A 26,534-nucleotide genomic window follows, 5' to 3' on the forward strand; every position below is an offset into this window, starting at 1 on the left:
CTCTGGAGCAGGAGGGCGCACAGCCCCGCCCATGTCTTGACCATGGCCCAGTGAGATGCGTGTTGTACTTCTGACCACCAGAACTGTAAGAAAATCAACTCACATTGCTTTGAACCATTAAGTCTGTGGCATTTGTCACACATGCCAAAGGAGACAAACTTGCCAGGGGAATAACAATACCTCTGCCTCTCTCTCTTCCTGGGCTCACCATTGGCTGAATCCAACTGGAAGCCACTGGGCATGGAAGGCCATTGACCAAATTCACACAGGTCAGATGGCAGGATGAGGATGCTCGGGGTATCTGGACCAACAATGGAAGACATCCAGTTGTAAGCTTACTACTCCCATTTTAGTCATGGCAGCTGAGCCACAGAGAGACAAGGTAACTCATACAGACTTGCACAGCTAATCAGCACAAAGCCAGAAGTCATGAAGATTAAATAACATAAGGATAGGCCAAGCATCCCTGATTAGAAAAAAATACCCCCAAAATCAGAAATTTTGTGAACTCCAACATGATGAGGTCCGTGCCCGACCTCATGTGACAGAGTCAAAACACAGGTGTACTAAGAACATTTTAGAGGCAAATATTTCAAAATCTGAAAAATTTCTTGTCCAAGCACCGCATTTCAGATAGGGAGAATGTGTCTTGTCAATCATTCACTGAACAATATACTTTGCACTGGGCTTGGGGAAAGCACTTTGCATTATCCACAAGCAACAACTCTTATGAGGTTAGTGCTTTGGAGGAAGGCACAACTACTATCATCAGTTGACAGAGGAGTCAGTGAGGGCTCAGAGAGGCCTTGTCATCTGCCCAAAGTTACAGCTAGAGCTGAGGAGGCTGGGTCCTGATCATCGCTGTATGTGATGCCCAACTACTAGGCCATCTTCTCGGGGCCAAGCATACAGTGCCCACTGGTAATGGCCTGAGCTCAGAAAGTGACGCTACTACACCCTAAAAGGGTATAAGAGGTACCTTAGCACTTCTCTAGGCCTCTTGGTCCCTCTCCTGACTTTCTTCTCTGTGTCTCTCTCTCTCCCTCTTTTTCTGTCTTTAAATCATTTTAAAACTTCCTCACACCACCGCTGGGCACCAGAGCTGTGGCTTCATCTAAGAAAACCTTAGGATTTAGGCTCAGCCAGATCAGTGCACGCTGGGTCAGGGAGAGCCAGTTCAAAGACTACCCTGGCTACTTGGCTGGGTCAGCTGCAACTCAAGATGGATGGTTAATTCTTTTTTTGTGTGTGGTATCGGGGATTGAACTCAGGACCTTGTGTTTTCAAGGCATGTGGCAATGCCACTGAGCTAAATCCCCGGCCCCATGGATCTCTAACCTGATCTCTGCCAGGCAAGGCCTGGGCTTCATTCTTAGTTTTCTGAACCCTGAGAACAGCTGTTTTTACAAAATGGAAAGGAAGAGCCTTCAGAGACCTAATGGTCCATCCGCCACAGGCCAGGTTTCCTTTGCATTGTCTTACAGAGGCACTGGCAACCATTATAACCTATGTCTGGGATTTTCTGTCCACTTAGTCCTGAGTTCCTTTCCATCCTAATGCCTGCCTGCAGGTCTTCCCCAGGGCACAAGAAGAGCATTGTCACCACACTCCCCCCGACTCCGTGTCCCTGGCAGACATCACCAATCAATCTCAGAGCACTTTCCTCTTGAGTCTCAGCCCACTTTACAAAATGAGTTCCTGGAAGCCAGAGAGAGAGTCAAAACCTATTAAGGTACTCAGGGACTGCAGCCTACCTTGGACTTCACGGCCAGGATGATCTTGGGCAGGGCCACAATGAAGCACTTGAGGGCAATGGTGATGTACTTCAGCACAAAGTCTGCGATGCCCACAATCCACAGCAGATCAAATAGGTCCAGCGTCTCCAGGTTGGGCTTCAGGAAGATGAGGCTGAGGGAAGTATTCAGAGAGCCTGGACGTCACTAAAGGCCAGGCCTCAGGTGCTCTTTCTACTCACAGGGGAGCCTTGTAAAGATTGCCCCGGAAGAGCACTGCCTTGCTGTCAGACCTCTATGTCTTATTTCTGAATCTGCTACGGACCCGCTGCATAACCTCGTATAGGTCTCTTAACCTCTCTGAGCCTCAGTTCCCTTCAGAGTTCAAAGATGAGACTGGCCTGGGGCATCATGAAGGTACCCCCAGCTTACATGTCCATAACACTCTTTACAAAAACAGCAGAGGGGAAGGAAGGAGGGCAGAGGGAAGGCAGCCAACACAACAAAGGAGGGAGGGAAACTGATAGCTCAGATCTTTTAGGATTTTGTATGGCCCTGTGGCTTGTCTCCACTTGGTAAACGAGGGCCTCCAAATGGCCTCAGTATCAGCAGACTTAACTTATATTATATGGCCTTGAATTGGAATCCTGGCTTCTCTATTTGTTGGACCTTGGGTAGATAAAGTTTTATCTGTAAGCCTCAGCATACTCTTCAATCAAATGGACTCATTCCCTCCCTTGCAGCGTTATTACTGGGGAGAGATCCTAGATGTGCTACGGACCCTGCCATGCAGCGGTGACAATGATGACAACAACTCTATGATGCAGACAACCACTTTGCAGGTGAGGAAACTGAGGCATGGAAAGGTAAAGCACCATGCACAGGTCCTCCAGATATTACGGAACAGAAGTGGCTCAGACCTAGGTGTCCTGGCTGCATATATTCAGGGGGTCTTAACTCATTCCTCTTCCCAAGGACTCTATGAAGTGGGTACAGGATTAATTGTTTCTGAGCCGAAGACTGGGGTGCTAAGAGCGGGGAGTCAGTCCCCTGCGTGTGATGTCTCAGCTAGGATTTGGGGCTAGAATTGGAGCCAGTGCCCCAGGCCGCACTGGTCTCTCTCCTTCCTTCCCACTGAATCAGAGGCCCTGGGCAAAGGCCAGGTGGAGTCTGTGCAGGTGTCGCCTCCACAGCAAGAACAGTGTACCTGGCAGAGAGGATACTTTCTAGATGCTTCGAATACGAACCCCTCCCTCCGGCATGTGTGCAGCCCATCACCATGCAGTCTTCCATAAAGTCCTCACCAGCGCCAAGCCAGTGCCAGTGACACGCCCTTGAACCTCCAGACTTGTGGGCTAAACAAACTTCCTTATTAACCACTCAGCGGTGGGTATTTTGTTATAGTGACAGGAAAACCAACTGACCCAGAAGGGCTTCACGAAGTCTGTTTCTTCATCTGTGACATGGGGATAGTGCTACCCTGGGGGTCACTGGGAGGGCAAAATAAGACGTTGGCTGTTGGTGTCACTTGCAAACACACTGCAGGCTGGTGGCATCAAAAAGACACAGACTGAGCTCTCTCTGCTGTTTTTCTCTTAAGCCTCTCTCTCTCTCTCTCTCTCTTTCTCTCTCTCTCTCTCTCTCTCTCTCTCTCTCTCTCTCTCTCTCTCTCTCTCCTGTGCTGCCAGTTTGATTCAGCTCTGGCTCAATGAGGGCACAGAGGTCTGAGCCTGGAAATATGATTATGCCCAGAAAATGGAATGGACAGGAAATTCATCCAAGCTTCTGGGAAACCCCATCACCTTCCCCCTGCACTGGGACCCTGACCTGTGGACTGAGTGCTAATCCAGGGTGGGAGGGGTGTGCTGATGCCTGGGAACCAACTCCTATGACTGCTTTATGGGGTGACCTCATAAAGTATCCAAACTACTGACTCCTCGAGTCTTTTTGCAAAACAGCCCAAGTTTCCACTCTGTCAAGAGCCCTTTCCAGCCAAACCTCCTCCAGCACCCACGGGAAAATCTCTCAGCTTCCAAAAGCTCTGAAGCTTTCTTTCTTCTTTTTTTTTTAGGACCAGGGATCAAACTCAGGTCCTTGAGCTTGTGAGGCAGGTGGCGGCACCACTGAGCTAAACCCCTTGCTCTAGCCCTGATGGTTTCTATATACAGCAATTGCAGTTTGGTAACATTCTCTTTTCAGAGATGTAAGACATTCTTTCTAAAAGGAAGAAAAAATTTACTCCATTTATAGGATTATTTTTTATCCTTGAATTCTTTGGTGGTGCAATACCCATTCTTTTATGAAATGAAGCTTATCATTTTTTTCTAATCGTAGTACAACAGACAGACATAAAATTTTTCTATGTACACTTGTAACCATTTTTTGTATGTGCAGTTCAGTAGCATTAAGTAATTAACACCGCTGGACAACTGCCACCACTGTCAAACTTCAGAACTCGGATCATCTTGGAAAACTCAAATTCCACATCTGCTAAACAGTAGTGCCTCAGCCCCCTCCCCTAGTTCCTGGCGACCACCATTCTACTCTCTGTCTCTTGGAACGTAACTGTTTTGAGTTCCTCTTACAGGAAGAATCAGGGAATATCTGTCTTTTTTGAGACTCACTTATTTCAGTTCATACAATGTCCTCAGTGCCCATCTACGCCATACCCTATGTCTGAATCTCCTCAGGGACATTCCATTGTATGGTCATAGCACAGATTCATTTGTCCGTCAGTGGATGCTTGGGCTGCTTCTGCCTCCTGGCTATCATGGGACAATCATTTAAAAATATGTTTAATGCAAAAAGCCAGCTGGTGCCTACATGGTAGATTCCTGAATCTTGCTTTGGGAATACAGTGAATCCTTGACTTACAAACTCAATCCATTCCCAAGGGCTGGTTGTAACTCAAGTTGGTCAACTGAAGGCTCAGGCTCCTCTACGCAGCCTTCAAAGTCTCTCTCCTGCACACAGGCAGATCTCAGTGTCCTTAGAAAGACACTGGATTGGCCCAGGATTTCTCAATGAACTGCACACACAGGAAAGGATGCTGTAATGTTCCTTCCAGAACTCTTGAAGGGGTAAATCTATATCTGAGACCACCTGGAAGCAAAAGTGGCCAGCATTCGGGTAATAACTCAAGACTTTGTTTGCAAGGTAAAACTAAAATTCTGGTTATAACCCGAGTTTTTTGCGTGTCAGGCTGGTTGTGACTTGAGGGTCCCCCGCACTTTGCTGCTCTGTAAAATCCTAAGGATGTCCCTGGTCCCTGCCCTGTCTCAGACCCAGCTGTTCAGCTTTTCCCAGGCTTCAGGGACTTCCTTCTAGGGGCAACGCCTGGTTATCAACATCCCAAAGGACTAACGCTGATACGTTTTTCTTAGTACAGGTTCAGTACCCCTCATCCTCAAATCCAAAATCCAAAATGTTCCAAAATCTGAAACTTTGGAAGCAATGTGATTTTGGAGCAATTTGGATTTCATATTTTGGATTTTCAGATTTAGGGATACTTAACTGAGAAAGTGGGTGAATATTTTGAAATTTGAAACTGCAAAATGGGAAACACTTCTGGTCTCAAGCTTTTTGGTTAAGGGATCCTCAATATGCAGAGTCCTGGGCACTGGCACAGGAAGCCTGAGTGAATGCCACTTGTTGATTTAAAGTAATATGGTGGTAAATGAAGAGAAGGAGGTACGAAGCCTGCACTGCGCTTCACCGTACTGTCCCTAACAAATACACAGGCATATGCAGACTGAGATGGATGTCCGCGTGGCCTCTCACGGGGACTGGACTGGAGGTGATGTGGCTCTTCTTTAAAAGTGTGTTTACTAGCTTTTCACCACTAAAAATAAATTCCTTTTGAACGCAGAAAGATACTTTTAAGAATTCTGAGCAATTTCTGTCTGACAAATATCGATGGGACAATAGCTAGGACTAAAGCATTGTACTGGGCATCTGAGAAACCAGCTCACTAAGAGATAAACAGGAGGCTCTGCAGCAGCTCGGAAAGAACTTAGGGGTGACGTTGTTTTGTTTTGCCAGCACTGGGAATTGAATGCAGGCCCTTCACAGGAAGCTCATCCCTGGCCCTTTTCATTTTTATTTTATTGTATTTTAAATTTTGAGACATGGTCTCACTAAGTTGCTAAGTTGCCTGGGCCGGACTTGAACTTGAGATCCTCCTGCCTCAGCTTCCCAGTGTGCTGGAATTATAGGTATGTACTACTGCTCCCATTTGTGAGTGAGGTTGCACCTACTTTGGGTATGCTGGCAGATCCAGGAACAAGACTCGATTGCTTCAAAAGAATATCCAGGTATTGGCCACCAAGGTGACGGGGATATTTTAAAGAAGTGGATGATAAGTCAGGGATAAGTAAGCCATTTAGTTTCTTTGGCTCTGCTTCTCCTTCTGTCGCCCTGTTGCACATTTTAGGTACATGGTCATCCTCTGTTTCCTAGTGAAATGGGTTCCAGGATCTTCCATAGATACCAAAATGCAAGGACGCTCCAGTCTCATATAAAATGATGTAGTATTTGCATATAATCTATGTACATCATCTTGTGTACTTAAAGCTGTCTCTACTGTCTAATGCTAATGTCTATAATGCAATACAAATACTATGTAAATAGTTGTTATACTGTATTGTTTTGGGGATAAAGACAGACGAAAAATCTGTACATGTCAGTACAGATGCTATTCTTTTTTCTGAATATTTTCTACCTGAGGTTGGTGGAATCCATGGATACCGAATCCACAGATATAGAGGACTGACAATACTGAGATAAATAACATCTATTATTAGAATTAATTCCACCTGTTTCATTTTATTTTTTTAATGTGGCCATTAGAAAATATAAAATTACATATGTGGCTTGCGTTATATTTCTGCCAGAGAGCGCGGTCCTAGGCATGAGTGTATAATAACAGGGTGGAATCTAAAAGTTCAGAAATGACACAGACTTGGTGTATTGTCTCCCAGCGCAGGGCTGTGTACCCCCAACCCCCACCTCTCCACTGGAAGGGGCGGACTCCCCTGCTCACCTGTTGTACAACTGCTGGGAGCTGAACGTGTATAGCACGTACAGGGTATTCCCTGCCAGAAAGGCCAAGATCCACAAGATGACCAGCACCGACCTCTTCTCCTGCAGATGAAGCAAGAGCCCTGTGAGGATGCTGCAATGGTGGAACATTCCAGAATGTTCCTTAGTGAGTGGAAACTTCACTGCTTCTAAGTTCTGGAGGAAGAAGGGCTGACTGTGAAGGGAAGGGCACTGGTATGTTTTCATCCCACTGGAACCCAAGGAGTGGTCACAGAGAAGGTGACAGAATGACAGACACCTTCTTGGAGAACCATCCAAAAAGGATAGAGGGCACATCGTTCGTGGCACAGACCCCGGAGCTAGATGGCCTGGGTTCAAGTCCTCAGTTGGCTACCTGGGAGCTGTCCAACTTCCAGAAAGCTACTTGGACTCTTTGTATTTCCTTTCCTGGCTGTAAAATGGGTCTGTACTGGTACCTATGTTACAGAATCATGTACAACCTATGTATATGCATGGGCTGATCAAAAAATATAGTGTTTAAATTAAAAAGTGTATTGTAATAAAAGACACGTTGCCATTAGTCTCCTTTTAAACACTCCCGTTTGCTTCAAACACACACCCCTTCATTCTTACTACTTTCTGAAGCAATTCTGAAAGTCTTCTTTCATGAGTGTCTTTATGTGATGTGATTAAAAAAATATGATGAATGCTGCTGCTCAGTGCCATCCAACGAAGAGGCAAGCTCATAAAAACATTACTGTGTGTTCTCATCCATTTGTTCACTGGATTTAGAACTGGGCAACTTCTGGCTCTGCTGCCGTCCAATGACACGAAAAGTAAATGTTTGGGATCAATTCTGGGCATCATGGCAGCCACCGTGCTGTGAGTGCAGTCTTTGATCGCACTTTGCTTCACTCTTAGTACAGCACCTGACGTAGTAAGTATTAAATTTGCATTTCCTGTTGGGGACTGGGCACAGAGAGGCTCAGTAACGTTTGCTCCAGGCCACAGGTTTTAAGCTTCGGTCCCTCACTTAAAATGGGGATGCTGTTAAGGGTTAAGCCAAACTTACACCTGTAAAGCTGCATGCCGCTTGGACAATGTTTTAGCTCTAATGGGTAGAGCCCTTATGAAGACGTGACAAGCAGGCAGCAGATTCAGATCCAGAGCTGGAAATTTCTGCTCTCACTTGTTCTCGATGGACCTATGGTCTATTGCCCTGGACTTCAAGGTCAAGGTCCGGCCACGCTCATTGGATTATATTCAAACATGTACACATATCCAAGCCTGTCACAGTGCACCCATTTCTCTTTCTCCAGCCTTGTTCCTGCTGAATCTGTGGGATTCATGAAGCAAAACTGGAAGCCTCACTCTGCTGCTTCCCAGAAGATTCTGGGCCTGAGAGCGATCCCAAGAAATGTCCAGAGAAGGAGCAGACAAGGACACCTTCCTGCCCTGTATGCTGGGAGACACATGCAGGCCCTTCTGCTGCTGCTGTTCAGAACTTGTGTTTTCCTGGACTGGGGAGGCTGCCTCGCTGGAACAGGATGAGGTCATAACTTTCCCAGTGTAACCTTCCCTGCGGTTTCGGTAAATGCTCCACAAACACTGCCTGTAGACACGGCCCACGCCCCACACCGCTGCTCTGTGTGCTCCCACGGTGTGGACAACACAAGTGCATCTCCAACCACTCTATCCCACAGGTGGTCAAGGTGAATGACCGCAGAAACTGCCTCCAGCCAAGCAGCTCTTAGCAGTGTGATTAAGCCACTCGGCAGCCCTTTCTCTCTTAGTACATCAGAGATCCTAGTTTAACTCTGTCAATCTAAACAACGGGTGGAGTAGACAGGATGGATTAGCGAGGGCCTGAGAAGGAGAACTCGGGGGAAAGTGTGGATAAGTGGAGACTCCCAAGCTTGCTGAGGGCCGGGCTGTGTGCAAGTGCAGACGGGGCTGCCCTCCATGCTTAGGAAAAAGATGCTGCTGTAGAAGGGGCTGGAAAGATGGGGTGCAGATGGAAGCATGGGTTTTACAATTAAGCTCAATTAAATGTTCCCTATATGCCAGGCACTGTGCTAAACACCTTCTACCTGGTATCTCAGGCAACCCTCACCAAAAGCCTACAGGTGGGTACGAATGTAGCTGCTCCCCGACTTAGGATGGGGTATGCCCCCTAAGCCCATCATAAGTCAAAAATACCACCAAGTTGGAAATGCTGAAAATGCGTTTACTACACCTAACTTCCCAATAGATGGACCCTGTTACACAGAACCTCAGGTATTTACCCCCGAGACCGGCAGCCGCTGCTCACTGTCATAAGAGGATCAGCCCAGAAGAAAACCAAAATTCAACATGTGAAGTAGGTTTCTCAAGAATGTACATTGGTTTCTCGGGATCATAAAGTCAAAAAACCGGAAGTCAAACTATTATGTCAGGGACAGTCTGACCCCTTTCCTACAGGTGGAGCTCAAGGCTGGAATAGCCTGTCTGAGGATCTGCAGGTGGATGGAGGAGCACGGACTCGGGCTCAACTGCCTGGGTATAAATCCTGATGCTCATTTGCCCTGGTTGTGCGACCTCAGGCAAGGAACTCTGTCTCTGAGTCAGGTTCCCCCTTGGAAATGTCAGAGGCAGCTTTTCTCTCTGCTGGCACAATCTGAAAGGGATGGGCAGGGGCACCAGTGCTCAGCTAACATGTGAGGGCATTTGGGAGGACAGAGGTGGAGCCCCACGTCCACCTGGTGGCCTTAGCCATGCATGTGGCTTAGAAGTGAACTAAGAGACTGAATGCAGGAGGGAAGGCAGCTGGGGTTGGCTGGGAGGACAAGTGGGGCACTGCTGCTATTGCAAGGGAGGGGACAAGGGAGAAGGATGGCACTTCTGGGGACCTTCCCAGGGCTGGGCAGAAGATCAACCCCCTAGAAGGCCTGCGTTCCAGCCCCTGAGCCAGTGCCTATGATGGGTGACGGGGCAGAGGGGACTCGGTGCAGGCTGCCAGCCAGCTAAGCTGAGAGGACGACACTGCAGTGGGCCATGATAGTCACGAAGGACCTTCAAAGTGGTGGTGGGAGGCAGAAGAGAGGGGCCCAGGGAGCAAAGGGCCTAAGGCAGAGTGAGCAGAAGATTCTGCCTCACAGAGCCCCGAGGTGTGTGGCTCCCAGCCGGGACAGACTGCTGCAGCCTTATGATCTGCAAGTACATCGGTGCTGTTGGAGTCACAGCACGCGGATGGATTGTGGTCACCTGGGATGGCAGCCCCTGGGAGAGCGACTGGCCGGGCGACTCACCTTCAGCGACACCTGCTCTCGGAGTGTGGAGTTGGCATAGGCAAAGGTGCTGGCCATCCCGATGCACACGGCGATGCCTGAGGGACAGAGGAGGGGCCACACCACATGCTCAGACCCCTGGCCGGCAAGGCCGAGTCCCAGGGCCCCTTGGAGTCAGTGGGCTGGCTACAGAATGGAACAGAATTTCACTCTCAAGGGATCCAGGCTGCTGGGCAAATCACTAGGAGTCAACCTGACTCTGGGTTAGGATTTAGACCACTGAACTGGGTCGGGAGCATGAGCCTGGGCAAGTTACTGCCTGTCTCTGAGACCCAGTCCCCTCCTCTGTAAAATGGACAGAATAGTAATGGTTCCTACTTCATGGAGGGATGACCCTTAGGAAACATAACCGCTAGCAATTAATAAATGGCGCTCTCAGTCTTTCCGCCTTTGAAAATAAGCTGAGGTGTCTTACTTGTAATGGAAGCATACATACAAAAAGACCATGACATCATAAGGAATTAAAGATTAATGCTAAGGGGGAAAAATCCTAGCTAAAGACAGACATGACCCAGGCAGATGGAGAACACAAGTGAATTTGATTCCACAACTCTTGATTGCCGCTGTTCGTTGAGCCACAATCTTGGACTTCTCCGTGAACAGTGATTTCCAGATCCTACCTTTTATGGCTTGCAGATTGAATTCAGCTTTCACAGGATGTACTGGGAGCCTGCCTGCTTACTGTAATAGGATATGCATTCCAGATCTACTTTGCAAAAGTGTGTTCCTTCACTGATAACATAAATAAGAACTAACAACACCACAATCCATTTGTTCTACTTTCTTCTTTGATTGAAGAAAAAAAAAAAATGCAACCCCCATCACTGAAAATGACAACGGCCGTATTCAATAATAAGTCTTAGCCTTGAATTTGCCAGAATTCAGGTAGCATTAGGGGACAAGCCAGCTTCTGCTTCTGCCTCTAGGGACAGAAAGGGGTGATGGGCTGATACCTCAGTGAGGAAGACAGAGTGCCCCAAGTTGGCTGGACTTCACCAAAGTGGGGAAGATAAGAACAAAAGGAAGGGCCGGGGATTTAGCTCAGCGGTTCAGTGGCCTGCCTCGCAAGCGCAAGGACCCAAGTTCAATCCCTGGTACCAAAAAAAAAAAAAAAAAAAAAAGGAAGCTGGTGGCACACAAGCTGAGGCAGGGGGATCACAAGTTCGAGTCCACTGTGGGCAATGTGGCGACTTAGTGAGACCCTGTCTCAAAATAAAAATGATGTACAAAGGTCATGGGTTCCACTCTCAGTACCAAAAAAACAAAAACCTAAGTTCCCCAAGATAATTCTAATCATCATTGCTATAGTAGAACTAAAATAATACTTGACAAACACCTCAGGGCAAAGCAGCATCATGATCTGGTAACAGTGATCACAGTAACAACTGCAGTATGCTAGGGACTGTTTACTGAATGTTGAGTACATGTTGGGTACTAGGTTAAGCACCTTCTGAAGTACTACCCTGCTCCCTAATATAACCACAGTAGCCAGTATTCACTGAGCACTTGCTGTGTGCCCGGCTCTGTACCATGCACTTTAATGGCTGCTAATGATGACTATAACACAGGTAACGGTCTACACATGCACAAGCATACTCTGCGGCAGGTGCTCTCTGAATACTTTACACATATTAACTCAACTTTAACCTCACCGCCATCCCGTGAAGGACACCTGGCCCTTGGCACTGAAAGGCACTGCTCCCGAGACTCCTGAGGGGTCCCTTATACAAAATGGTGAATTGCACAGAACTTTTGCACATCAGCTCATGTACTTTAATAAAACTCTAGCTGACCAATGATACTTAATACAATGTAACTGCTACGTAAGTAGGTGCTATGCTTTGTTAGGGAATAATGACCACGCCCCTCCAAAAACAGTCATATGTGTTTCGTATAAATGCAGTTTTTTCCTGAATATTTTTGACCCGAGGTTGTTTGAATATCTGGGTGTGGGAACTGTAGATACGGAAGGTGCATGTGCATTGTCTCTTAGTCTCCACTTGACAGAAGAGGGAACGAGACACAGAGAGGTTAAGCAATATTTCCACATCACACAGCCAGGGAAGGGCGGAATGGGATGCAGACCCTGGCAGCCTGAGCTCTTGGTTATGACGCTCTGCTCCTTCCTACCACCCAAGTAGCTCATTATGCTTCAGTCACAACCCCCACTGGACAGATGAGGAAACGGAGGGCCAGAGAAGCCAGCTGAGTCGCCCAAAGTGACACAGACAGTGGGCCACAATCTGACCCAGGTCTGACCCAGAGTCCCACACCTGTACGCGCTCTGCCCCATGCCCGCCTCTGCCTCCCTCTTCTGGAATTCTGGGTGCACAGCCCCTGCCCCAGGAGCTCTGGGGGACCCAGGAGGGGAGCCCGAGGCAGTGACACCCACATCCCCAGGGACTCACCGAGCTTGTGCTGGAAACACACTTTGGCCAGCAGGATCAGAAGGAAGGGCAGCCCTTTCTGGAGCCAGCACATGACAGCCTTCAGCTCCGACAGGGCAGGGGCGGGCGTCCCTGGCTGCTCGTCACTCCCTTCTTCCGAGTGTCCGCGGTGGTCCCCACCCACGTGCTGCAGCAGGGAGCCCCCGCGGTGGCCGCCGTGGTGGAAGTGGTGGTGGGGCGGGCGGTGGTAGAAGCTGCTGCCCTCGCTGGCGCGTCCGCCTTCCTCCTCCCTGGAGGCCGGCATCTGGATGAACACATCCCCGCCACCCGCCGAGGACCCCAGAACCAGGCTGGCTGGGAAGGGGCTGGTGGGCAGGCTGCTGGCCAGGCCCGAGAAGAGGGCAGGCGGGGAGTGGTGGTGGGGCGGGCGGTGGTAGAAGCTGCTGCCCTCGCTGGCGCGTCCGCCTTCCTCCTCCCTGGAGGCCGGCATCTGGATGAACACATCCCCGCCACCCGCCGAGGACCCCAGAACCAGGCTGGCTGGGAAGGGGCTGGTGGGCAGGCTGCTGGCCAGGCCCGAGAAGAGTGCAGGCGGGGAGGCCGGCTCGGCCTTCAGGCTCTCGAACATGCCGCCTTCATCCACGCTGGCTTCGGGGCTGAGCGTCTGGCTGCGGTTTCTGCGTGACAAGGTACGACAGTTTGAATCTATCTGTCCCCAACTATATATATATATATTTGTGGAGGCACTGGGGGTGGAACCCTGGGCCTTTGCACTGAGCTATATCCTCAGCAACCCTTTGAAAATTTTGACAAAGGATGTCACGAAGTTGCCTGGGCTGGGCTTGAAATTGAGACCCTCTTGCCTCGGCCTCCCAGAGTGCTGGGATACAGATTTGTGGCATCACACTGGCCCATGCTGGAGGTGAAGCACCAAGAAGGGGTCAACTTCATCTCACTCTGGGGCATGTGTGTAGGGAGCATGGGGGGTGATTAGGACTAGACAAGTCATTAGGACGGAGCCCCATCACTGAATCCTGGTGGCTTTATAAGGACAGAGACCACGTGAGCCACATACTCAAGAGGCGGTCAAAAAACACAGTGAATGTTTACATTTAAAAAAGCTTTACTATAATAAAAGGTTCATTGCCATTAATTCCCCCTTTCAGGAGTGTCTTTACGAGGGTGAATGCTGCTGCACAGTGCCATCCCATGGAGAGGCAGGCTTGTGAAAACACAATGGTGCATCCGCGTCCACGTTATCCACAGATGTGACACTGTGTGACCTCTGGCTCATCCTGAAAGTCAAAATGACTGTGAAAGGTGTGTGTTTCAGATTCACTCGGGACACTGAGGCAGCCAAGACAACACGACTGAAGACTCTCACGAAAGAGGATTCCAGAGCTGCTGCAGAAAGTAGCCAGAACAATGGGGTACGTGTGCTCAAAGTCAAGGGACCTATGTGGATGACAATTAACGGCAATGAGTCTTTTACTATAATTTTAAAATTGAAGCACATGCTGTACATTCTGGTCACCTCCTACGTCCTGCCACGTGACGCTCTACTCTGTGTCAAGGCTCTGGAAGGCAGCAGGCCACCAGCAGACACAACTCTCGAGCCTCCAGAGGTCTGAGCCAAGTAAACCTCCGATCTTTATTTTTCAGGTATTGGGGATCAATCTCAGGACCTCGTGCTTGTCAGGAAGGTGCTGTACCACTGAGCCACATCCCTGGCACAAACCTCTGTTCTTTATAACTCACTCTGCCTCTGGGGTTGTGCTCTTGGCAACAGAAAACAAACAAATATACAAGGAAAGAGATCCCCACCATTGCAAGTCAGACAGACAGAAGGCACCCCAGTGGGGACGGGGGACAAATAATACCAACACATTACGGACCCAATTCTGTCCCCCCTCACATGCTTATGTGGAACTCGGTCTGTGGCTCCTCGTTTCTGTCCTAGCAAATGAATACAAATGATAAAAGCAGGTAGGAGAAGGCAAAGGAGCGAGGAGGAGGAGGAGGAGGAGGAGGAAGCAGTGTAGACTCTGGGGCAAATTGAACAGCGGCACTTAGAGGAGGGCTTCGAGTGACATCCGAACCTGCCTCTCCCGTAAAAGCCCTGTCTCCCGGCATCGCAGCTTCCCCGTGGTACCGAGGGCTGTGGTGTCAGTGCCGCTGTGGTCAACACAGGATGGCAGACGGGACACGCGGAGTGTAGTCTGAAGCCCTGGACACAGCCCCTGCTCCGCGTTTACACCGCACGCAGACCACCCTGCCAAGCCTCAGTAAAGAACAGCGGTGCCGTACCGGCTGGCAGCAAGGCACAGGGGACAAGCTGCCTGGGAAGCCAGGAACAGGGCCTCCAGGACCCCCGGAGCGGGTCCGTCCTCTGCAGCACCATCCCCACTGCCCTGTGCCCTCACCCGCCTCTGCCCTGCAGCGGGACTGTCCCTGCCCCCTCCCGCCGGCTGTGGGTCCCCTCACATCGGGGGCCTCTCCGGAGCAGGCTCGTGTCCCACTCAGCTTCGTGTCTCTGGTCCCCAGCACAGACCTCTGGCAGTGGTCAGAGTTCCGGAAGAAGGTGTTGGGGTGGGGTGCCCCCAACTCCAGGGAGATCCTAAGGGATCTGTGGAGCTCATTCACCCCCAGATGACCAGCTCCTATGGCCCAGGGCACGGATAGGCCAGCCCAGAGGCTTTGAGCGGATGGAGAGGGAAACCCCATGTCCCCTGGGGCCCTCCCCATGGGTGTGTGTGGCCCCACAGACCCTATCAGATCATCAGCACCAGGTGCTGTCCTGTTTCAGCCTCACAGAGGCCCCACAAGGTGGCCACTGTCATAACCCCCACTTTATAGATGAGGGAACCGAAGCACAGGAAGATTAGGGCGCTGGTCCAGGACCCACAGTGATTGTGCAGCAGGACAGGAATTGGTTGGGACCAGGACTCCCAAACCCATGCTTCTGAAGGCCCACTGACCCGCACCTGCAGGGCGATGCTGAGGGCCTCATCCCCGCCTGCACGGGAGGTCACCTGGGTCACCCACAAGGTGCACGTGAGGGCGAGGGAGGTGTGGGGAAGAGCAGCAGCCCGAGTCTGTGCACACATCTGTGCATGGGCTGTGCTCGCACTGCATGCTGGTGGGAGGTGTGGATAAGCGTGCATGGTGCATGTGCGAGCTGGGCTGCGGGGTCTGCCCACGGGGAGGAAGGGTCAGTGCGAGTCCTCCCACGGCGGCGCCTACGGTCAATACCCACAGAACTCAACTTGCTCCGCAAGTGAGTGCCCTGCAAACAGGAGCTGCTGTCCTCCCCTCTGCCCCAAGTCACAGGCTTCAGGAAAGAGGCACGGGAGCCTTGGGGACAGCGTCCTTTAGCCTCCTTTCCCCTCCAGACTGCGTGGCCCCAGTCCCCATTTTTGGCTTTCTGGGTGACGTCCCCCTTGGGCTGCCTGAGGCAGGAACTTGGCAATGTGTGATGGTGACTGTCATAAATAATACAAGAACAGCACCAGATCTTTTACTGAAACTCGCTGCATCACATAATTTTTTAAGTGCATTACATTAACTCATTACATCTTCTTAGAAATAAATACTAATAATATCCCCATTTTACAGATTGAAAAACTGAAGCACATAGGGAGAAAGTTATCTGTACAGCCACATGGCTGGATAGGGAAGGAGCAGGGTAATTCTGCTCCAGGTAGACGAGCTCTAAGACAGCCTACTTTCTTTCGGTATTGGGGATTGAACCCAGGGTCTTTGCACTGAGCTATATCCCCAACTCCATCCCACTTTTAAAACTTTTTATTTAGAGACAGGGTCTCGCTAACTTGCTAAGTTGCCCAGGTTGGGCTCGAACTTGTGATCCTCGTGCCTCAGCTTCCCAGGGTGCTGAGATTACAAGTATGCACCTCCAGACTCAACTTAGAGACCACTATGTTAACCACTCTACTTCACTAAAAAGTGAGCGCAAAATTCCAGGATTCTAGAATTAACCAGGAACCCCAGGACCCCTGGCTCTGGAATTTCTAAGTTTGGTGTCTCCCTGGTCCTCAGAGAGGCCATCCTTGGTCATAGCTTGGGTTTGGTAGAAGTAGAGACCAATGGGAAGGAGACCTAAGAAACAGACCCACATGTGAACCCTGACTCTAACTTTCCTAGGAGTTTACCTCTCTGCACGCTTTTCTCACCTGAAAAGTACGCATAGATCTCATTTGTGTCTAAAATTCCTGGGAAGGTAAAGTGTAGAATTTCCTTTGCACTGTACCTGGCACGTAACAGGCACCCAGTGACACCACAGCTATTCTTTCTGGGCCTTCTGGAAGATTTCCAGGGACAGATGCTTATTCTACTTCTAAGCACTGGCCTCATGGGTTTAATTCAGACAAAGGATTTGGTGTCCACTTCAGAGTCACTGCTGGGGTACAGAGAGCCGAGAGTGACCCCTGAAAACTGACAGCCCAGAACTGGGTGTGTTCTCCTCAGACAACACAGGCCCAGGGTTCAGAGGCCACCTGCCCTTCCTGGGCCTGCCTTCTGCATTAACGCCCTCACCGTGGAGAAACTCAGTCTACACTGCAGGTCCAGGTGGAGTGGGACTGCTCATATGCGTCAGGGAAGTGCGGGGAGGGCAAAGGGGCACCCCCACCCCAGTTCTTTCCCTTGAAGTAGCTAAACAGGGGCTCCAGATACGTCGGGAACTGCTGAAGGAAAGCGATGAGTTTCATTCACTCTCTGGACCCCACAACCCAGGGCACACAGCAGGTGCTCGACAGACCACACTAGGCATCAGGCAGTCACAACACGGCAACAGACCGGAGGCCACGGGCAAGGTTTTCTGCTGCTTTCACACTTGACCTTGTGTCGTCCACGGCTTGCTTACCCCACATACCCTGGATTACTTCACTGTCCCACGAAAGGCCCTCCAAAAGCTCCTCATTTTACCCTTGAAGACCAGTCCTAAAGACACGTACTGACAGCATTCCCACTGTACAGACAGAGAAACTGAGGCTCGGAGGCGTGAAGTTGGCAGACGCCCTGAACTACCTGGACGCCTCTTTCCCCACCGCGGTGGTCACCTTCACTGGGGCGTCTCCACCACTCTCCTCCGCCAGATTTCAACTGAAATCTCCCTTCCTGGGGGGAGCCTCCCTCCCTGCCAGACAATGGCTGTCTGCCTCTGGTTCTCCCTGCAGTGGACTGATCACGGCCATCGATTTACAGTGGACCCTTGAGTTACGACCGGTCTGGCACAGAACAACAACCTGGATTACGACTGGGATTTTAGTTTTAACTTATGACCAAAGTCTTGAGTTACGACCCGAATTGCTTGTTGCTTGGGCTTCCAGAGGGTCTCAGATACGGATTTAACACTCAAAGAGTTCTGGAAGGAGCACAACTGCACCGTCTCTTGTGTTTGGGGTTCATTGAGAAATCCTGGGCCAGTGTCTCCCGATGGACTCTGAGATCTGCCTGTGTACAGGAGAGAGACTCTGAGGGCTGTGTAGAGGAGCTCGAGCCTTCACTTGATCAACGTGAGCTGCAACTAGCCCTCGAGGATGAACTGAGTTCGTAAATCAAGGGCTCATTGTATTCCCTATCTTTCCACAGCAATTTGTAGCTCTCAAGTGAAAACTACCCAAGTCTCACTGCAGATCAGCTGAATCAGAATCTTTGGTGGGCAGAGCTTGAGGGGTTTTGTTTGTTTTTCAGTACTAGGGATCAAACCCCAAACCCTCACACGGAGCTACAATCCTCCTTCAGTTTTTACTTTGAGAAAGGCTCTCACTAAATTGCTAAGACCCAAGTGGACTCGAACTTGTAATCTTTCTGCTGTGGCTTTTCAGATTACAGGTGTGGACCACCACACCTGGCTAAAGGCTATGATTGTCTGCCCCCACTAGATCTCCACCATGTAGCATAGGGAGCTTGGCACACATAAATGCTATCTGAAAGAGTGAATGAAACATGAAAGTCACGCTAAAGGCACGGACAACACCTGTGATTGCAAAAATCTGCTTTGTTTCAACCCAATGTTTTCCAATCAGATTTGATCACAGAACTGTTCTTATGCATGGGAAACCTACTGATGTCTTACAGGAACATCTGTGAAACACAGTAGGGGACAAGGTTGTCTTGAGAAGTCTCAGGTTGGCTCCTCTGGCTTTACAGGCTAGACCTGAGCATGCATAAATCTGGTGTGACATGAAGAGGTCCACCCCCTCCCTCTCCTGCCAGGCCCCATCCCTGTTAACACCAAGAGCCTGGGCAAGGTATGGTCCTCCTCCCTCCGGCCCTGGATACTAATAATGACAATATAAATAACGACAACAACAACAGACACCATGGCTATGAGCCTCAAGGGCCTTGAGCTTTTTCTGTACTTCAAGATGCTAAGCTTGGAAAGCGTGAGCCTTGGCAGGTGTCCATGCTGGCCCTTATGGGTGCTCACCATTGCCCCAGGGGGCTCTGGAAAGTGCTCGACATCTCTCTAAGGTACCCAGCATTCCGTATTCACTGGGCTCTAGGGACCCTGGAGGGCTTTCTATAGCTGGCCGCTCTCCCTGGGTCTCTCTCCTATCTACATTCAGCCGGGATTTCAGCCTAAAAGGGAATGAATATTCCATGGGGGAAACAGAGGCTGCACTTCCAATTTAGCAACTAGAGGGCTAGAGCAGAGGCAGCCCAGGAGCAGAAGCGGATCCACCCAGACATGAGGCAGCTGAAATTTGATGTCTCAAAGCACAGAACTTGGAGGGGACATGGATTGAGGCCTAAATCTCAGCTCTGCTACTTCATGGATGTGTGGCTTTGGGTAAATGACTTCCTCTCTCTGAATCAGTTTACTTATCTGTAAAATGTGAACAGCAGCCTGGCCTCATCAGGCTCATATGCAGGCCACACAGAGAGAGCCTCCAGACATGGTGGCCATCAGGTCTGAGCTGCAGTTTCTGCCCCAGACGGCGAAGCTGACCTTAGAGGCTGGGAAACTCCCATAGGTACATTCTGTCCAAGCCAGATGCTGTGTCTGTGCATTTGCACAACCATTCCTTCATTCTTCACCAACTCTGAGTTTCATCATCTGTCATCTATGGATGGAGCAATGGAGACCTAGGGGTGGAATCACTTGCCAAAGGTGGTGTCTTAAGTCAGTTTCCTGTTGCTACAACAAAATACCCGAGACTGGGAAATTTATAAAGAATAGAAGTTTACTTGGCTCACAGTTCTGGAGGCTGGGAAGTCCAAGGGCATGGCACTGCATCTGGTGAGGGCTTGTGCTGCATCGTAACATGGAGGAGGGCATTCCATGGTGAGAGCCAGCAAGTGTGCTCAGCTTGGGTCTCTCTTCCTCCTCCTATAAAGCCACCATGGTGGGTCTCACCATGAAGATTCTTTCTAATCTCATTACCTCCCAAAGGCTCTACCTCCAAATGTCAACAATATGTGACTTTGGAATGACATTTCCACACATTCTGGGAGACACAGAAACCCAAACCATGGCAAGTAGGAAGTAGTGGAAGTTGAGATTTTGATCAAGGCTCCTCTTGCTTATTTATAGACCATGATCTTCCCTGCAGACCATGGCAGAACAGGCAGGCTTGATATCAAACTTGGTTCCAAAGCTGGGTCTGGACTGGTGGTGTAGGGATGTAAGGATGCAGGGAACCTGGAATGAGGGATGAGGGAGAAAAGGCTTGGCTTCTTGCTCCTTGGATGCATGTGCTGGCACTGAGCTTCTAGAGCTGGGGACTGTCACAATCTGAGAACAGACACCCATAGGGTGTACTCTCTTGGGTTTAAAGACATAGATCTTAACTATGTTTGCTTCAGGCATTATATTCATCTACTTGACATCCACGTATCACAGGGCCCAACAAGTGACCGAAGCTGTTTATTTGTCTCCTGCAATCCAGGGTTCTTTCTCCCATCCCCTCTTAGCTAACTCTCACACATGCAGGCAGTAGCACTGCTGTGGTTAGACGGAGAATGTCCCTCTAGAGCCTTGTGAGCTCAGAGGTGGAGCTTTTGGAAGGTGACTGGATTACGAGGAAACTCATCAGTAGATTCACCCGCTAATGACTTCAGTAATTGAAGGTGCCTTGTTACAGGTGGGTTGCTCAGGGTGTGACCCAGAAAGGTGTATCTTCCTCCCTGGCTCCTTCCTCTACTCTCTGCTTTCTGGTCACCATGACACGCACAGCTTTCCTCTGCCAGACCCTTCCATCATGCTCTTTCTGCCTTGGAGCCAGTCAACTACGACTGACTATTCTAAAAATGTTGAGCGCAAATAAGCCTCTCCTCCTTTAAATTGTAGGTGTTGTGTCCCAGCAATAAAGTGACTGAAACAAATTTTGGTACCAAAGAAGTGGGGCTGTTCCTGTGACTATCTCATCATGTGGTTCAGAGCACTTTGGAATCAGTTTGCAGGAAGCGTGTGAAAAAGTATGGAAGTGCTCGCTACAGAAGCTCTAGAATGTTGAGCCAAGCTTGATGGGAGCTTCTAGTCAGAGCTCAGAAGACCGGAATGCTGAAAGAAACTCAGATGATAAAGAACAGAATCAGGAGGTTTCAGGTGAGATCAAGAACTCCACTAGCAGTTGGGTCACAGATCATGTGTATTATTATATTTTGCCCATGATCGGAGATTGTTAGACACAGAGACTGGGTGCCCGACTAATTAATCTGCTGGATGAAATTTCAAGGGAGCTGCATATGCAGGCTGTGGCATGGGTACTGCTGGATGCTTTTAGCGAGATCTACACTGAGAATTGACAGCAAACAGCACAACTGAATGATTTTAAAATCGTGGGTTTTACCCCCCCAAAAAGCCTCTGTAAACTTGGGGCTTTGGAGAGCTTGGTGATAAGAAAACTATCGTTTAAAAGAAAACAAATACTTTATAGCAAAGAAATAGGAAGGATACTTTGAGGGCACCTCAGGAAACAGCAAGACTCCACACTTCACTGGCTCAAGAGTGTAAAAAGACAAAGGTACACTCTTTCCAATAGCTGTGCTCTGAGAGGAGAGCCCGAGGACAGCCTGCTCGATGAGGACCACCTAGGGAACTAGTTCCACGGGATTCAGTTGATAGTGCTCAGCCATCCAGGTACTCAGAGGCCTCTGCAGCCATGATCCAAGGTGGCCTATCCAATTAGTGATTCTGGCTACTACTCAAGCTGGCAGCAGATCTTGGCAACATCCAATTAATGCTGTCTTTTTTTTTTCTGGTACCGGGGATTGAACTCAGGTCTTTGCGCTTGCAAGGCAGGCCACCAAACCACTGAGCTAAATCCCTGGCCCAATTGATACTGTCTTTACAGGCATGCAAAATTCAGTTGTGGGAAGGAGGGTTTCACCCAGATTTCAGAGGGTCTGGGAGGCACAGGCAGTACGCACCTTAGAGGGCAGTACATAAAGCTGTGAGAATGAAGCTGAAAGTGCAGTGGAGACCACAGAAAGAGAATCCAGGAACACGGAATGTCTGTTAAGGAAAGTGGCAGGCAGTGAGCAAGGCCATCCCAAGAGAGAGGCCATAAGCGCTGCAACCAGCAATGCCTTAGGGGTGCGGTCACCTACACCCTTTGTAACGCCTATCTCACCACAACTTGCCTCTGGGTGCTGGACATGGAGCTACAGGATGTAATGCTTCTCCTACTATGTTTTGGTCTTTCTTTGGTCCAATTCCTTTCTTTCCTCCTATTTCTACCTTTTGGAACGGGAATGTTTACCCTGTGTTATATGTTAGCAGTGTTTAACTTACTTTTTTGATTTTTACATTTGCTCATAGCTAACAGTTTGCTTTCAGTCTCAGAGGGGACTTTGTATTTGAACTTTTCAGCAATGCTGGAACTGTTAAAACTTTGGCAACTCTCAGAGATGGACCAAATGCATTTTGCGTAAAAAGATGCAGTTGAGTGTTTTGGGGGTCAAAAGTAGAAAGTTATGATTTAGATCTGGGGTGTTCCCCCAAAAGCCTCATGTGTTTGTATGGTGACTGCATCAAGGGGAAACTATAGTTGACTTACCAGTAAGTTTTGGGTTTTTTTTTTTTTTTTTTTTTTTTGGTACAAGGGATAGAACTCTGATCCTTGAGCTTGCAAAGCAGGCGGTGGAACCACTGAGCTAAATCCTGGGCCCCTGACAGTGAGTTTTGATCTGGAAGGGTTTGTCTTGCGTTCCAGCTTCTCTTTTCCTGCTCTGCCTCCACTGCCATGATGTGAGCAGCTTTTCTCTGCTAGACCCTTCCCTCACGCTGTCTCTGTCTTGGAGCCAGCTGACCATGGAGCAAAAATAAACCTCTTTTCCTTTAGGTTGTGGGTGTTGGGCATTTCTGTCCCTGCAATGGGAAAGTGACTAAGACAATTTCCTCTGTCCTAAATCACCCAGAGTTACATGTTAAACATCTAGAGATCACTTTTATGCTCCAAAGCCATTGTTCAAACTAGCATATTCTACTCGGTTTTCCTCTCCAACATGGTTCTTCCAGCAAAGACTGTGGCCAATACTCTTTCCTCTCTCCATTCTCCCTCATAATCAACACTGGTTTTTCCCTTTGTGGTCCTGTGTTGTGTGCTGTGCCCTTCCTCTGAAGAAATGTAATCAATGTCATTGTGTCATTGGCCTTTCTGTGTTTCTCCTCAGTGTTCTGAATGGAATATTGTTTTATCTGATTCATATTTTGAAATCCTAATTGCCAGTGTTATGGTATTAGGAGATGAGGGCTTTTACAGATGGTTAGGTCTTGAGGATGGGGCCCTCAGAAATGGGATCTGTGCCCTTGTAATAAAAGGCCACTGAACCATACCTTCCCCTTCTACCATGTGGACAGAGCAAAGGAATGGCCACCTGTCAACCAGGAAGCTGGCTCTCACTAAACACTGATAGGCCAATGCCTTGATCTTAGACTTCCCTGCTTCTGGAACTGTGAGAAATAAATGTTTGTTATTTAAACCATGTAGACTATTGAGTTTTTCATATAGCAGCCTGAACAGACTAAAACATCCTTACAAGTTAAAATCCCAGGAGTTAAAGTCCTTTATAAGTTAAAATAACTATTGATACACGAGTCAAGTAGATCAAACCCATAAAAGTACAGCAAGCTACTACGTTTTGAGTACTCAGGAGGAGGATGTTGTGTTCTACAGCTCAGATGCAATGAGTGACCATCCCCCGCTCCCCCAGAGGCCAATGTAAAGGCTTGGTCCTGGAGGGGTGGCACTGGGAGGTCCTGAGGACCACAGGAGTGTGTCCTTAGATGGGACTGTGGGAACCTAGCCCTTCTCTCTCTCTCCGTCTCAGCTCTTATTCCCGGAGAGAATCACTGGGCTCCCACAGCTGCACCGCCACCTGTTTCAGGAGGTGATAAGGCTAAGGGGCAGCCACTGTGCCTGTCCTATGCCAACTGGACCCTCAGCCTCCAAAAGTATGCCAGGTCGATTGTTTATAGTTAGCCACTTGGGGTATTTTGTTGTAGGAACACAAAGCTGACCGATACACACACCGTGCACAGTGGTTTCCAATCCAACCTCCTCTGTGACTCCTAACAACTAGTTCTGAGAAGAGGGTTTTACTCAATCCTGTTTTGGGTGCCTTTCACCACTGAGTCTTGAGCCCTCAGGGAAGAGCGAAAGCAGGGGTGCCTACCTTTCGGGTGGAATGGCGTCCGTGTTGCTGCTGTGGCGTCTCTGCATTTTCCTTAACACCTGAAAGCCAACACATGCGTGAGCCAAGTCTCCCCACATTCACACTGCCTGTCGTGCTGCCATGGTAACCACCAAGCTGCTTCAGCCGCCCCGCAGTCCCATGGGAGTGGGTAGAGGGGTCAGACCCAAAGCTTCCGCCTATCTCTCCCATTTAATAAAGTGGTAACAAAGGTGTGAATCCGAGTGAGGTGCGGTGGGATGCACACCTGTAATACCAGCTATTCAGGAGGCTGAGGCAGGAGAATTCTAAGTCTGAGGACAGCCTGGATAGCTGTGGGAATGTAGCTCAATGGGACAGTGTTTACCTACCATGCAGGAGGCCCTGGCTTCAATCTCTAATACCAAAAACAAAAGAAATAAGCAAGCAAATAAGTAAGAGTGTGGATTCTCACAGAGACACTTCACCTGGTTCACTGCAAGCAGCCACATGGACTTCAGAACTCCATCCTGATGACGCCTAACGTGGGCACTCAGGGTTCCTGATGAGATGATCACAGGATCCCAAAGAGAACAGGCCTGTCCTCTTCTTCCTCACCAGAGATGCCCAGGTCAGGGAGCTGGACAGTGTTTCCAAGCCCTGGATGGCACAGAACACCTGGGTAAACAGTCCACGAATCTGCCAAGTGTTGGGACATCACTGGTAACTGTAAGCAGAGGTCTCCATCTGCTCAAGATCTCTGGGTAGCCCCAAAGAGGAGCAGTCTCCCTGGGACTCTTAAGGGTTTCATGATCTTAATATATTTTGCCTGTCAAATTATGAGTCCTTATTGGGTAATATGGAAAACATGTTTTAGACCCTTCAATGGCTTCCTACTGCAACCAGAAAATTCATGCTCTGTCCACAGCCTAACGGCAGCTTCACCTGTCTCCAGTTTTGTTTCCTTCCACTTTCCTTGTATGATTCACTGGTGTGACTCCTCCTCCCAACATGTCAGCTTGTCCCTGCCTCAGGACCTTTGTATTTACTGTTCCCTCTCTCTGGAATGCTTTTCGTCCTGAATGTTACACAGTTAGCTCCCTCAGGTCAAACGTCCCCTTCTCCCAGATGCAGTCTTTTCCCACTCTCCTGGTCTTTCCCACATTGGCCTGTTTTATTTTCTTCATAACACTTATTTAGATGTATATTTACTTGTGACTTGTACCTCCACTTATGTAAATGCCACAAAGACAGAGATCCTGTCTACCTAGTTTGCTCCTCTACTGGCATCTAGAACACTGCCTGGCATAGACAGAATTTAAATATTTACTTAATGAAGAAAACCACGGGTCTCTCTCTTGCTTTTTTCTAAATACCCTGTCCCCTGCTCCATCTTTCACACTAGGGAAGAAATAAAGACCATACACTCTCCATGAATAGCTTTAGCCTTCTGGAATACTTCCTTGTACCAGGACCACAGATGGTTACCTAACTTTTCTCGGTCCCTGTAACTGGCTGAGTGGTTTCCCAACCCCGACCAGCCAACTCTCAGGGTCACTAAGGAGAGCTAACCCAACAACTCAGTCACCTCTCCCTTTTGGAAAAGTAGCCAAGAAAGGAGTCAGCAGCACTATCTTCATATACAAAGGAGAGCTCATTGTATAAGCATGCAATCTTGCTTTAACACCCCCCCCCATATCATCCATCAATTCCAAATCTTTGGGGAAAATAAAATACAGTATCACAAAGTTACCATCCACAAGTCTGACACACCATCAAACGCCTAAGATTTTACTTTCAGATGCTTGCTTTTGAAGGGACCTCACATTCCCCCGTCGGAAGCAGGCCGTACAAAACTATTCCAATAGTGACTCTTAAAACACATTTTCGAACGCAGAATGCATCTGAATAACTGGATGAGAAGCCTTCCAGTCTTCTGCCATATTCGTCCTCCTGTCTCCCTATGAAGGTCCGCAACGAGACTTTTCGATGCTTGCAATATTTTCAGTTGTGCCCCTTGGCCTTTAAAAGGTCTACACCGAGAAGCCTGCAAAGTAGCATCTCCCGCACCGCCGGCACCGGAAGAGGGCAGGTGCACTGGGGATACAATGTCCCCAGAGCGTTTCTCATTCCTACAACCAAGCCACTGACCAACACACTCCAGCACTGAAGGCCAGACGACTACAAAGACCAGGCCGGGGTGAAAAAAAAAACACCTCAGCAATCACCGCCTCACCGTTCGCGTTCAACTAAACCAATCACTGCAGCGACCTGAGCAGCACGTGACTTCCGAGTGCTTCCGGGCTCTCGCCGGTTCCAGGGCGAGCACCTCCTGGCTGGGCGCTAGGACCGGAGTACAACCAAACCAGCCAGCCACGTGCAAACTATTTCCCGCCCCTTTCCCTGGATTTAGCCAATAGGAGACCGCA

The 26,534-nt window shown here is 49.2% G+C and overlaps 2 protein-coding genes across 2 annotated transcripts in view; one reads left to right on the forward strand and one right to left on the reverse strand.

Moving 5' to 3' along the window:
- Positions 1-26,335, reverse strand: part of Rnft2 (ring finger protein, transmembrane 2) — a 66,514-nt gene extending 40,179 nt beyond the window's left edge. Inside the window, exons 1-8 of the mRNA XM_010604105.3 lie at positions 25,859-26,335; positions 24,594-24,765; positions 24,130-24,188; positions 13,011-13,163; positions 12,508-12,866; positions 10,061-10,137; positions 6,775-6,875; positions 1,755-1,908 (exon numbers count right to left, since the gene is read on the reverse strand). Of these exons, the coding sequence (XP_010602407.1) occupies positions 1,755-1,908; positions 6,775-6,875; positions 10,061-10,137; positions 12,508-12,866; positions 13,011-13,163; positions 24,130-24,188; positions 24,594-24,617 (927 nt within the window). The 5' untranslated portion in view covers positions 24,618-24,765; positions 25,859-26,335. The remainder of the gene's footprint in view (positions 1-1,754; positions 1,909-6,774; positions 6,876-10,060; positions 10,138-12,507; positions 12,867-13,010; positions 13,164-24,129; positions 24,189-24,593; positions 24,766-25,858) is intronic.
- CUNH12orf49 (chromosome unknown C12orf49 homolog) overlaps positions 24,770-26,534 on the forward strand; it is a 20,459-nt gene continuing 18,694 nt past the window's right edge. The window contains exon 1 of the mRNA XM_010604183.2: positions 24,770-24,787. Coding sequence (XP_010602485.2) covers positions 24,770-24,787 — 18 coding nt within the window. The remainder of the gene's footprint in view (positions 24,788-26,534) is intronic.

The sequence above is a fragment of the Fukomys damarensis genome, unplaced genomic scaffold (assembly GCF_012274545.1).
Source record: "Fukomys damarensis isolate Sample0158 unplaced genomic scaffold, DMR_v1.0_HiC HiC_scaffold_12, whole genome shotgun sequence".
Taxonomy (NCBI): domain Eukaryota; kingdom Metazoa; phylum Chordata; class Mammalia; order Rodentia; family Bathyergidae; genus Fukomys; species Fukomys damarensis.